The following is a 13713-nucleotide window of genomic DNA, read 5'->3' as shown; positions in this document are numbered from 1 at the left end:
GCCATCTCTGCTCTTCTGTTGTGATGTATTATATTGTAACATTAGGAAGATGTTTTGAAAAGGAAATGTATATTATGGAGCAGGAAGGGTGATATGAGGGAATGAGAGAAAATCTGTAATTTTCGTTGTCCTTTCTTGCAACATGACAGTATTCAATATGAAGCAGTCTGTCACATTGGGTTTGCTTTGTATTTCATAGTAGGTTAGCTCAGATCATTGTCCCTAGGGCCTTAGGTGTCTTGTGTAGGTAAATATGTCCTTTGTATGTTTCTTTATATTGTAAAGTTTCTTTAGACTGAAAGAGAAAAAACAAACAAAATTTGCTTATCAAAAAGAAATGATTGCATCAATAATAAATGTAATTTGATATTTTATGTGTTTCAGTTTTGTTTTTTAAGGGAACTAGATTCTTGTCCCATATGAAACACTTAAATGTGTTCGAGCTGAGGTCCTTTATAATTGTTAAAATACACGAGTAAATGCATTTAAAAATGTCATTACAAATTACAAGTCCCTGCAGTCATTGGAGCGACCTTGACGGCGTGACTTTTATTTTGAATTTTGTCGACTTGACCTTTAGCTCTACCCGGAAGTTGCACTGATTGATTCTTGTTTTGATGTCAAAGTTGTTGCTGCACGTCTCTGAGAAGATATTCCCACACACAGATGTGAGTATTCCCACATATTTTCATGTTTCGGGACACTTTTAATACAATTAAAGCATATAAACAAGCACGAAAGACTTATGTCGACACGCTGTTAGTAACGTTAGTCAGAAACTTTTAGCGCGTGGAGAGCCTTTACACGCGAGCAAAGTTGCTGGAACGTTCTGGAAATACTTCTGTTTCTAGAAATGCACACAGTTGGTTTAATTGATTTATAAATGTAATCACTTAATCTGCTTATCTGAGACGACACTCTTGGAAAATCTTATTATACAGCGCAGTATGGTAAGGTTGTTAACATTGGTATATTACGACATGATATTAGCATAAACATGTAACTTGCATTCAAAATACTGTCACTTTTTAAGAAGATTTATTTCTGTACTAGTTAAATATTAAATAACAGGCTTTTTACCATATCTAGCGTTATACTAGTAATTTAATACATAAAAACTAAAAAATTTTATATGTAAAACGAATGTTTTTCAGATATAAACCATGTTCTTATAAGTGCCATTTAAACGCATGGCATGAATATAGGTATTTTTTACTGTACGTAAGCTACGTAATATTTTGAAATGCATAAAGTGATGCATGCAATTTATGGCCATTCTCATTCACAGACAGTTGGATTCTTTATAAAGATTATTTGTCATACTTAAGGACTTTATTAAATACATTAATAAGGGGATTTGTACGGCATTGGTATGCCATTGCGTTTGCAACGCAAAGGTCAAGGGTTTGATTATTAGGAACACACATATATCACTTTGGTTAAAAGCGCCTTTTAAATATAAACAATTAAAGTTATTTTTTTAGAAATACTGGTTATAATTTACAATATCACTTATACCATTCTGCAGATCGGCTAACTGTTTATATAAGATTTTGTCAATGATTTACAGAAATGGTCAAGTTTAAAAATCAGAGCTGCTTTGTGCCTTCAGCAAATAATGTGGGCTGTTTTCTGTTTTCCATGTTAAGTTTGACCCATCTAAGGTTACAGGTTGACCTTCTCATTGACAGACTTTGCAAAACTTTGCAAAGTTAAGAGCTTCTGACAACTTGTGAGGAAATGTATTAACATTAAACAAAAGGTAGGAGGGGGCAGTACTTTTGCACTGGTTTTAGTCATTTTGCACCAGTATATTTTTCCTTTGTGTTAGACTTCTGGTGATGAGCCACTAACGCTAATAGTAATAGTAGTAGTATTGCATATGATATATCAGGCCACTTCTTCATTCATCCTCCCACTGGGTTATACATGGCAGGTGTAAATTTTTACCATGACTGTTTAAATCATGTTTTATGCATGCTCCCACGACATTGTTTTCTACTGTCTGGATATTGAAACGGACGTCTCGCACAAAAAAGGGAAATACGTCACATCTTTTACTTTAGCGTTCAAAAATAATGTGGATAAAAACTTAGCCAAAGTTTTATTTTTAGTTATATACTATTTTCTACATAAAATCATCCCATATAATGTAAAGATCATTCTGTGAAAATATAACCTTGATATTTTTAATATTGACTGAGTAAGATCATGTCAAAGAAAGAAATCAATGTTGATGCAAAAACTGTGATCTCACTTTAACCAGAATTTCACAGACAGGATCACAAATTTTACATGTGTAACATGTATAAATCATCTGCAGTGACAGTCTATAGTTATCCAGAGTCCTTCAGTTGTACATTTTCACAATCATGATAAGTTTCATTTTGTTTTTCATTCTGTTTCATCAATCTAAACCTGTCATTTCTCTTTTTTCTTTCATAGAGTTTAAGACCAGATGGCCGACAGCAAGGATGTGAACGACTCTGCCGGTGATAACAGGGAGGCAACGGTGTTGGGTAAAAAATCAGGGCATGCATCTTTGTTGGACAGCGGGGAAGACTTTGAGATGCTAGAAAACATGGACGATAATGTGGACGAAGACCTCCCACCTTTAGAAGATGCAGGTGGGGGGAAGAAATCCACAAAACCAGATGCAAATGCAGACCAAGCGCCTTCTACAGAACCAGAAGAGTGGCTGGATGTTTTAGGTACTGGGTATGCTATTGTGTTCAGTAGCTTAGGGCTAGATTCACTAGACAGACATTATAAAGGAGACATATCATGAAAATCTGACTTTTTCCATGTTTAAGCACTATAATTGGGTCCCCAGTGCTTCTATCAACATAGAAAATGTGAAATAGAGCTACATAGTTACTTCGTTTTTGTAAACCATTCAAAAAAATAGATCATTGAAATTTCGCTCCCCTTGTGATGTCAGTAGGGGATAATACCACCCTTTAATCTGCACTGTCTGACCACGGCACTGCCATTTTGTGCAGAGATAAACTCTTTTGCATTTAAGAACTGCTAATTTTTGCTCACAGCTACGAAGGGTCTATTTAAACATGTTTTAATAAAATAAAGACAACATTTTCATTTTTGGGTGAACTATCTGTTTAAGTCATCAGTGTTGCCTCACATGTTTTGTGTTCAACAATAGAAAGTCATATGGGTCAAAAATGATAGGAGTTAAAGGGATAGTTCGGCCAAAAATGATATTAAACCCATGATTTACTCACCCCCAAGCTGTCCGAGTTGCATATGTCCATCGTTTTTCAGACAAACACATTTTCGGATATTTTAGAAAATGTTTTAGATCTTTCAGTTGATTAAATGTAATGTTACGGGGTCCACGACCTTCAAGTCCAAAAAAAGTGCGTCCATCCTTCACAAATGAAATCCAAATGGCTCCAGGATGATAAACAAAGGTCTTCTGAGGGTATCCGTGCAGTGTTGTTGTAGAAATATCCATATTTAAAACTTTATTAAGGTAAATAAATACCTTACGGTAGCGCCGCCATCTTAGTCGCGTCCGCATTCAGGATGAGAGCTTACGCAGCCTACGGAGGCTACTCTGCTGCTGTTCTGTGCCCCCGCCCTCCGAATGTGTCATACGTCACTAAGAAAAGTTCGTACACTACGCTAATACTCTCTCCTGAATGCGGACGTGACTAAGATGGCGGCGCTACCGGAAGGTAGTTAATTACATTAATAAAGATTTAAATATGGATATTTCTACAACAACACCGCGCGGATTACCCTCAGAAGACCTTTGTTTATCATCCTGGAGCTGTTTGGATTTCATTTGTGAAGGATGGACGCACTTTTTTTGGACTTGAAGGTCGTGGACCCCGTAACTTTACATTTAATCAACTGAAAGATCTAAAACATTTTCTAAAATATCCAAAAATGTGTTTGTCTGAAAAACGATGGACATATGCAACTCGGACAGCTTGGGGGTGAGTAAATCATGGGTTTAATATCATTTTTGGCCGAACTATCCCTTTAAAGATGAAATAGTTTTCATTCTTAGATATTTAAGATTTTATCTTTGTCACTGTACAGGAAATGGACAGCTCAGAAAGAAGGTTCTGGAACCGGGTACAGGTCCAGACAGCAGACCTCAGAGAGGCCAAAACGTCACTATTCATCTTAAAACCACTCTCACAGATGGAACCGTCGTAGAAGAGCAGCCAAACTTATCTTTCACTCTTGGTGATGGGGATGTCATCCAGGTACATTTATTTTCTGATCCCATCTTCTGTGTCGTGTGACCACAAGGACCTCCAGATATCCGAAATTACAATATTAATTTTGTAAACATGTCTGTTGTTGTCGTCATTTGTAGGCTCTGGATCTCACTGTGCAGTTGATGGAAACCAGTGAAAAGGCTCTGGTTGAAGCTACTGCTAAATACGCATATGGTGCTCTTGGAAGGTTAGTATACGATGCCAATCGGACACAATTACAAAATTACTTTGGATACTTTATTGTAAACATTAATGATTTCGTACTATATATGATAATAGATATAATAGATTCTGTACCTCCATAAAGCACAGATTATTCCCCCCTTCTGGTAAGCATGTCTTAAAACAACATAAAATCAAATTTGGTCCTTTTTTACTTTTCTTTATAATTGATTGCTTGATATGCATATATACACACACACACACACACACACACACACACACACACACACACACACACAAACACACACACATATATATACACATATATATATATATATATACACATATATATACTTATACATATATATACATACATATACATATTTCTCATTTTAATAGACTTTATTGGACCCCACAAGTTTACAGTTTCAATGCAGTTTAAATTTGGTATCTAAACGATCCCAAACGAGGCATAAGGGTCTTATTTTGCAAAACAATTGCGCCTGAAATGAGACAGTTAATATTTATTTATTTATTTATGTTATTTGACAGGGACAATGCACAATATATAATTGGACCAGATTTTAGCCACAAGGCTAATTTACATCTGTTGTCCCTGGACAGGAGTTGATGTTATAGGTCAACATTAAAAGTAAAACAAAAAAAATTATAATAGTAATTCAATTAAGCTAAATGATTCATAAAAATAATAATAAATTTACTAGTTCTTATGTTGGCAGTGTGCACTATGTAGGGGAAATGGAACAATTCAGACAGTGTAAATATGCTTTCCATTGATGTGAATGTATGATATCTGCTACAGCGCACACACATACAAGTGTGTTCAGTTTCAGGTAGTTTTTACCAGATGATGTTATTTTTCCTGTCACGTAGCGCATAACCCGGTTTGTACATCTCCTCTATCAGCTCTTCACCAGCTGTTCCCCCTGATGCTGATCTCACGCTGGAGGTCCAGCTGTTGTCGAAAGCTGATGCGCCGGACCTGGAGCTCATGTCGCCCTCTGAGAAAATTAACCTGGCCAATAGAAAGAGAGAGAGAGGAAACGTCCACTATCAGCGTGGCGACTATGCCTTTGCTGTTAACTCGTATGGAATTGCACTACAGATAACAGAAGCAAGCTCCAGAGGTGAGGGGTCGTGTATTCTCAAAATTGACATGCTAATAAATGAATAATGATATAAACAACCCTGTGCTCATTTTGTAGAGCGTTCATTTCAGTAAGCTATGCTATATTTTTTCAAAATGTTTAAAATTAGGGGTATTTAGTCACAAAATGCCACCTCCATCAAAAATAAGATAATGATATATTAAAGAAATAGTTCACCCAAAAAATGAAAATTTGATAAATCATAAGAATGTATTTTTTGGCATAGCATGCATGCACTTATTAGGGTTCCCACGGGTCCTTGAAATCCTTGAAAGTTTGTGAATCTGGGGGAAACAATTCAATGCCATGGGAAGTTTTTGAAAATATACATACATAGATACAGGAAAGTGCTTGAATCTCTTTTATGTAAGAAGTTTTTTGGAAAAAAACCTTCATATTATTCCCTGTGTAGTGTAGTATTCCCTTCTTAGGGAACGTGACGCTGCGTCTCCCTTGCCATACTTCCTGTGCCCCTGTAAAACCGTCTTATTGGCAATATTTCAGATAGAGATATACTTCCTGGCTCTCGCATCAACCTGTCTTTGTCGTTAAGCCTCACCATTGGTTGAATTTGATATACACATTCAGACGCACTTACCCCCGGAGGCGTCCCAAAGTGTCACCGCAGTGACGCAGCGCTGTATCTTAAAACATAACTTGATGTAACCTTGCTCTCACTTGAAATGTGTCCCCACATTTAGTCCTTGAATTTGAGCTGGACCTGGAAAATAAATCCTTGAAAGGTCCTTGAATTTGAAGTTAACTAAGATGTGGGAACCCTGACTTATAACATATCTTTTATCTCAGTGGACATCAGTCAACAAGAAGAAGACGAGCTTTTGGATATGAAGGTGAAATGTCTCAACAACATGGCCGCCGCTCAACTCAAGCTAGACCACTATGATGCTGCGTTACGATCTTGCGTCTCCGTCCTGGCACACGAGCCAGACAATGTCAAAGCCCTGTTTCGCAAAGGCAAGGTTGGTTTCCGGGTTCCGAACATATAATTTTCACTCGCTCTCATTAAATAGTCATGACTTTTGTCTGTTTGGTTCCATTTAGATTGGCGGTCGGGGAAACATAAACCTTGATGGGGAAAACAGGAAGAGATTTAGGTGTGCTGAGATTAGAAACCACTGACATATGATGTGTGTATTGTCCGCAGGTACTTGCTCTGCAAGGCGAGATTGCCGAAGCCATCAGAACTTTGAAGATGGCCTTGAAGTTAGAGCCCAGTAACAAGGTAATACTAAGATTTGAAAAAAATAAAACATGATAATATCACAGATGACTGAGAAAGATGTAACCAAAGTCCCTTTGGTCAAGTTGCGCCACTATGCGGCCATGTTTGCTATGGGGAAAGAGTGATATCTCTAAAATTGCAATAAAACAACATATTTTTGACCAACACTTCCAACTATATCATAATAACTTTAGCTTCTTAAGCATAAATTACACACAAAAAACTTTTTTGAGTTTTTTTTAGATTCTGTGTTAGCAAGCGTCTTTATCGATTATTGACTGGTTCTTTAAACTGAAAGGCGGCCCTTGCATCGTCTCTCAAATTTTGCATTGTCTCCTATTCATAGTATAGGAATGCTTAAACTTGTTCCAGTCTCTTTGATATAAGCTTATAAATGGATGTTTTAGCTGTAAAAATTTTGTAGTTAATTATCTCGACATAATCTTTATACAAAAATCTAGTATAAACTACACTTGCATTCCCCACTATAATCAACAGATGGCACTGCAGACTCCCAAATGCACACTGTCCAAAAGGAAGACAGAACATAGTGTTCGCAAAGTCCCAGGATCTTATTTCTGTCCATGTCTAAAAATAGCCAGGTCCCACAGTACACTTGCCATATCTAAAGCAGCGTTCCCCTGCTTTGCTTACACAGGCAGACGGATGAGATTCCCTGTGTCCTACCATCTGACTGCTCTATGAGCGTCCTATCACTGCCAACCCACCCACGTCTGCACGTATACACCCCCTTGTTCTCATGTGTCTGGCCTTGACAGAGGCTCCAGTATAGCATTCCTTAATTCGATCTAATAGTCTTTGAATTTGTTTGCTGCTATTGGTGTTAGTCATTAAGTAATTACATTTTACAAGTTATTATACGAAATGACAGGCTATCGTGTAATATGTTGACTGAAGACACTTGAAAGTACACATTCCACAAATCATTGCAAAGATTGATAAAAATGTGTTGATAAAAAATATATTAAATATATTGAAAAAGCATTCAATAAATTGGTGATTCTGTATTTTAACATATTTGTTGTAACATGATTAAAATGAATTAGACTTTTCAAACTATATGAACCTGAAATAGGGTAGAGACTGGAAATTACAGCAGGAAAGTGTTTCACAAAATATAATAATTTTAAAGCCCTGTTCAGACTTGAAGCTTGGCAGCTTCTGGTGAAACGAGTCACGGTGACCCTGCGTCCAAAATCGCATACTGTGAGACAACGTGCCGAATTTGATGAAGTACCTACTCATCGACCGTTAAAACCGTACGTCCTATATAGCAGTGGTTCCCAAAGTTTTCATTTTGCCATGCACTCACATGCAGGTGTTTCCCATATAAACTACAGCAGTGTAGATTTAACACTGGTGATTTTGCTAGGTATAATCTATCTCATGACCCACCAACATATTTTTGGAACTGTATGAAAGAAATTTATATCAATTAATCATAAAATGGCCCTGATATGTCACTAGACATAAAGATATCATTTTCATTTCAAATACTTATATCACTGACAACAGTGGTCTGGCCAGGATATTGTCATATAAAAAGTGGAGTTGCAGCCCTCAACTGATGTTTATGTTGTCATGTTGTGTATTGGCCACCAGTTGTGTAATTGCAATACCAGTTTTGACCACAAGTTTTGTGATTGCAGTACCATTTTTGGCCACAATCCTACATACTGTTCCTTTAAATGAAAATATGAGAAAAATATACATTTGATCTCTTTGTAATTGAGTAGTTTTTATTTTCCTTGTCATTTTATTAATAAAATGTAAGTTCAATTGAAATAGCAAAATAATTTATACTGTATCATATCAATATTATGGTCATTGCTAGTCATTAATTGAACTAAACACACCCACAAGTGGGTCCCGACCACTGATCTATATAAATGACTGGATTGCGCATGACGTCACAATTGTGAAGCCACTGCGCCGCCATATTGGTATGCCCAAAAATTGTATAAAATCAATGGACGTTATCTGATTTTAATGATAAAACACTTCTTTACTAGCCTGACGTTGTCATACTCAATTTTAGTCGGAATTTGATACTGATACCGCTCCATTGGGCTATGATTATGAGGCGTGTCTCAACCAAAAAATGCCTCTGCACTCAATTGGATAGACCTATGACCAATCAGAGCAATGGAGTGTGTGGCGTAAGTTGAAATGACGTCTTTTGCAGCCTGACCGAACTGCTAGTCATTTCGCTACAATGACACTAACATTGTGATTATACTAAGTCTGGGTTCCCTGAGAAGGTAACGAGGGGCTGCGTCTCCCTTTCCATACTTCCTGGATCCCTTTAATGGCTTCTTTGGCAATATTTCAGATAGCGATATACTTCCTGGCTCCTGCGTCACCCTGTCTTTGTTGTTAAGCCTCACCATTGGTTGAATTTGATATACACATTCAGACAGCGCAAGTTCCCTCGAAAGGGAACTGTAACAATGTATCTTAAAAGGTAACACAATGTAACCTTGCTCTTACTTTAAATGTGTCCCCACGTTTAGTCCTTGAATTTGAGGGTATTGGACCTGAAAGTCCTAAAAAACGTCCTTGAATTTAAAGTTAACTAAGGTGTGGGAACCCTGATTTACTAAAAGTTGTACATTTTTGCATTTTAAACAGTAAGTAACTATACATTTATGATCTTCATTACAGTATCAGGATCAGATCAGCGGACAGCCCACAGCATATTTCTTATTAACGACAAACGTGCTCGTTAACAGATTGCAGCAGACAATTACATTAAAGGTTTTTTTTTTATCCCTGACGGCGCATTCACACGGGATGTAAGCGTTGACGTTTCCCAATCACTTTTAATGGGTGACGTCAAGCGTTGGGGAACTGAAATGTGGATCCGTCGGCGCCGCGTCAGTGCCGTTGCTCGCGGCAGAAGTTGAACATTTCTCAACTTTTCAAGCGGCAACGCGTGCGTCAGCCAATCATATGGCCTTATGCAAATGACCTAGGCAGAGCCAGCCAATTAGGTTTATGGAAGACCGGAGCTTGTGTTGCGGCCACAGTGATTGGCTGTTGGCCACGCTTCGGACAAGCCTTCCGTTAAGCGTTAACGCTTACGCCCCGTGTGAATGTACCGTTATCCTGCCCTATTAAAACATAAACATTGCAAATAACACCAGAAGTAACGATTAATTTACCTACACATATACAAAAAATTAATCTTGTGTGACTGATACACTGTAAACCGGGTGAATTTAGATCATGATTTTGAATTTAAGTCAATGACGCCCTTTGCCGGTTGGGCATACCAAGATGGCCTTCGAACTCTGCGCTGGATTCACCTCACACTGTTGCGTTAAGCGTTCTATGCGCAATCCAGTCATTTATATAGATCAGTGGTCCCGACCCAGAGTTTGAAAACTGTTGCTATATAGTATGAATATGGATAGTGTAAATGAAATTTGGACGTAGTACATCCTCCGTGTTGATACATCACGTGACACATATTGTCATAACAAAAAGTGCGTCGTAAACTGGGATGATGTTAAAAAAGCGTAATTTAACTACAAGGAACAACTGTTTTTCTTATTTTTAACACTTAAATAAAGTTGTGTTGCCGCTTTTTGACAGTTTTGAATATGACAACATCTCTTCTATTCGTTTTTCTCATTTGGGTGACTCCTCGGCTCTCCCGGGGGCTCACAGGATAGTAAAGTGTCCATCAAATGCGTATTAAGTAGTAGGTCATCCGGGAATTTTTTACCTATCACTGTAAAAAAAAATGCAGCATTTTTGTCAAATCAACATATATTTTTATTACTTTAAAGCATTACCAAAGAGTTTTTTTACCTTAAAATAACGTTTCCAAAAACGTTTCATCCACTCAGGGTGAATGGCACATTCACTTTGCAGGCCTCTATCGGCCAAAACCGCACCAAAGAAGTTTCCAACCGTCGGGTCGCGGTCCTGTAGTTCAAGTGAAAACTACAAAAACTTGCAGTGGTGATGGACCATTCCGCTTCCAGGCTGTAGGGGGAGCAAAGAGCAAAAACTCTTTAGTGTTGCTTTAACTAAAAATATTAAGTTATACAATTTTAACTTGTTTTTATAAGTTATGTCAACTTATCACAGGTTAAAACTTAAAATAGTAGGTTGAATTTAATTCCAAAACCAAGTTGTTTTAACTTCATGCTGCATTTTTTTTTACAGTTTACTGTTTTTTTTTAATAATATGAATTCGGACATACTACTCTCCTCACATACTGAATTTCGCCTACTAAATAGTAAGGACATGGGATATTTTTTATGCAGTGTGACTGTTGGTGTGGGCATGTCCAGCGAAAAGTTTAAATGTATGCAAATCATGAGTGACTTTCTGGAGCGACTACCAATGAGATCCCTTCATCCATCTCTCGTCATTAACTGCAGTACTAGACACTACTTGTTTGTTTATAACCAGACAACCACATTTAAGTACGTCGCCTCAATTTAAATAGATGGGAGACACAGAGTGAGAAAAGTTGCTGGTGGTGTGAAAAGGGATTTATTCCTGTATCTTTTCTTTGTGCTGACTATAATGAAATGTGACTTCTGTTTTTTTTTTTTTAAATAACATTATCATATATCGTCTATAATGTAAATACGAGTAACTGCAATGTCACTGGCTGAGAACATAGTAGATTTAAGCTTCCTAGGAATGCAAAGAATGAAGCTCAAGTTTCTTGTTTGGAGGTCATATAAGGGTAAAAAACAAGCATTTCATAGTAAGCCATACGTGCATGACCCACATTTCTTTAGTGCAAGCCACATTTCTTCACTTCTGCTTTTATCTTCTAGGTAATATTGAGAAACTATGAAGCTGTTTACATCTTGAACTGTTCATTTTTTGTTCAGTTTCTGTCAGCGATTGCCCAAATGTGTCTGTGTGCTGGCTTTTTGTCGTCACCACACACAAATTTCACTTTTTGCCCTCTTCTCGGCAGACCATCCACGCTGAGCTGTCGAAGCTGGTGAAGAAGCACTCGGAGCAGAAAGGTGCCGAACAAGCCATGTATAAAAAGATGCTGGGCAACCCGACGAACGCCAGTGTGCAGAAACACCGTGCCAAGTCCTCATGGGTGAGAGAATAAACTGTCCCTATTAAACTATTTGAGACAGTTCACACTAAGCTGTTTGTTTATGTGGTTTCATATCTTCGCAACAGGAAGTGGGTTTAGTTATTTACAAACGAAACACCACTCCAGTATGCGCTTACCCATTTGTTAAGTCACGTTAATTTACATGTTTGTCTTTTTAGGGTCTCAGTTGGAAGTGGCTCTTCGGTGCCACGGCTGTCGCAATCGGAGGCGTAGCTTTGTCAGTCGTCATCGCAGCTAGAAATTAACAGAAGTCACTGTGACAAGATGGTCGACGCGGTGATGCAGAAGACAAACAAAATCCCGGAGACACCTTACAGACCCGTGAAACAAATAGTTCATAAAATTTCATCGTAATTTTAAAAGGTGTTAATCTCTTTCAAGCATGAAAGATCAGAGAAATAGATATTATAAAATTCATATTTATGTACAGAGACGTTCCTAGTTAAAATGAAGAATTTATCTATGTACAGTAGGATGTCAAGTCGCTGGATAGAGTTTATGTTTTGTTGCAAATTGTCCAGCATTTCACTCAGAAAGAAAACGACAGACCTCGCTTTTCGTAAAGTTCAGTATCGTATTTTAAGGTACTGAAACTTGCTTGTGAAAAGTCTTCAAACGTTGAAGAACATGATTGTATTTTTCTTTTGCAGTATCTAAAGGCATCTACTTTTATTATTTTCTAACACTAAAGAAATCAAGCAGTTCTTACAATGTGGTACGTTGTTGTGGCTGGTGTTTAGTTTCTTCTCATTTATAGGTTGATGAATATCATGCAGTCGCAAAAGATGTGTCACTTCCCTTCATTTATACTTTGGAAAACCTCTAAGATATTCCTGAAAGGCCATATTGACATTTTGGCTATATGTTTTGCAGCTCGTACACGATAATAAGCATTTAGTGTACAATTTATTTATTTAGTATAACACACTGTGCATTTTAAAAAAATGATTTCCCATTCCTGTTTTGTAGACTTAGAAGCTTCCAACATTCCTTGTTGTATTCCATCCTAAAATAAACTTTTGCACTTTGAGTTCATAGAGTTGATTTTTATTCATCGCAGTTCCTAATGAAACTTTTAATGGAAACTAGATTTGCATTTCTTGGAAAATAAGGTTCGCTTTGCTGTGTTTACTGTACAGTATAAATGATTAATGCATGCAAAGAAGACAGGACCAATCACAATCCACGATATAAATAGATTAAAAAAAAAGGGAGGGCAATTGCAATTCAGTATGCAAATGTTAAATTACATCACTATTGTCGGCAGGGGCGTAGGAATGAGTTTAACATTGGGGGGGACACATATCGGAAACCTGACAGATCCGTTAATGATTTGAACAGAAATATGTCATACACTGCAAAACATTCACCGACATACTTTATTCTACTAAAATGATATAATTAAAGTGTTCACTTCTAATCATGTTCAAACTTTCCTTTAATGATTAACAATCTAAAATCACCTCACCCTTCATATAACACCTACCTGGAGCTCAGTGCTAGCTCTCCCTGCATTACCCTCACCAGTGTCACCACTGTTAGTTTCCAGCTGAACTTCATCTTATCTCTAATATGAAAGTAGTGGAAATGGACAAGGTATAGAAAAATCCTGATGGGAATGTCATCATGAACAAGCAAAAAACACACAGACAGACTAACTCATCATGTTCTTTTACAATCATCATCCTAAATACTGTCTTTAGTGTCAAATCGCTTTTCTCCATTACATTACTGGAAAGTCTGCCATATTTTCGCCAGCC

General features: G+C 37.4%; 1 protein-coding gene across 2 annotated transcripts; it reads left to right on the top strand.

The window, feature by feature from the left end:
• Window positions 1-568: 568 nt before the first annotated feature.
• Window positions 569-12988, top strand: fkbp8 (FKBP prolyl isomerase 8). Of its 2 annotated transcripts, XM_065246577.1 has the most exons (9): window positions 569-668; window positions 2446-2711; window positions 4069-4238; window positions 4352-4440; window positions 5343-5563; window positions 6392-6564; window positions 6750-6827; window positions 11798-11932; window positions 12112-12988. In XM_065246577.1, the coding sequence occupies exons 2-9, from the start codon at window positions 2459-2461 to the stop codon at window positions 12196-12198; spliced, it is 1206 nt and encodes a 401-aa protein (XP_065102649.1). In that variant the 5' UTR covers window positions 569-668; window positions 2446-2458; the 3' UTR covers window positions 12199-12988. The 2 variants fall into 2 exon arrangements, 1 of the variants encoding a protein (XP_065102649.1); XR_010525627.1 differs by lacking the exon at window positions 12112-12988 and having other exon boundaries at window positions 6647-6827; window positions 11798-11868.
• Window positions 12989-13713: the final 725 nt, after the last annotated feature.

This window comes from Paramisgurnus dabryanus, chromosome 24 (genome assembly GCF_030506205.2).
Source record: "Paramisgurnus dabryanus chromosome 24, PD_genome_1.1, whole genome shotgun sequence".
In the NCBI taxonomy this organism is placed as follows: domain Eukaryota; kingdom Metazoa; phylum Chordata; class Actinopteri; order Cypriniformes; family Cobitidae; genus Paramisgurnus; species Paramisgurnus dabryanus.
This window is presented reverse-complemented; position numbering and strand designations above follow the sequence as displayed.

What these genes read in the sequence shown, in the direction of transcription:
- fkbp8 (XM_065246577.1), top strand. Translation starts at nt 2,459, where the DNA reads ATGGCCGACAGCAAGGATGTGAACGACTCTGCCGGTGATAACAGGGAG. An exon ending in GTGATGGGGATGTCATCCAG is followed by an intron (nt 4,239 to 4,351) that starts GTACATTTATTT and finishes CGTCATTTGTAG; the next exon opens with GCTCTGGATCTCACTGTGCA. An exon ending in AACAGAAGCAAGCTCCAGAG is followed by an intron (nt 5,564 to 6,391) that starts GTGAGGGGTCGT and finishes CTTTTATCTCAG; the next exon opens with TGGACATCAGTCAACAAGAA.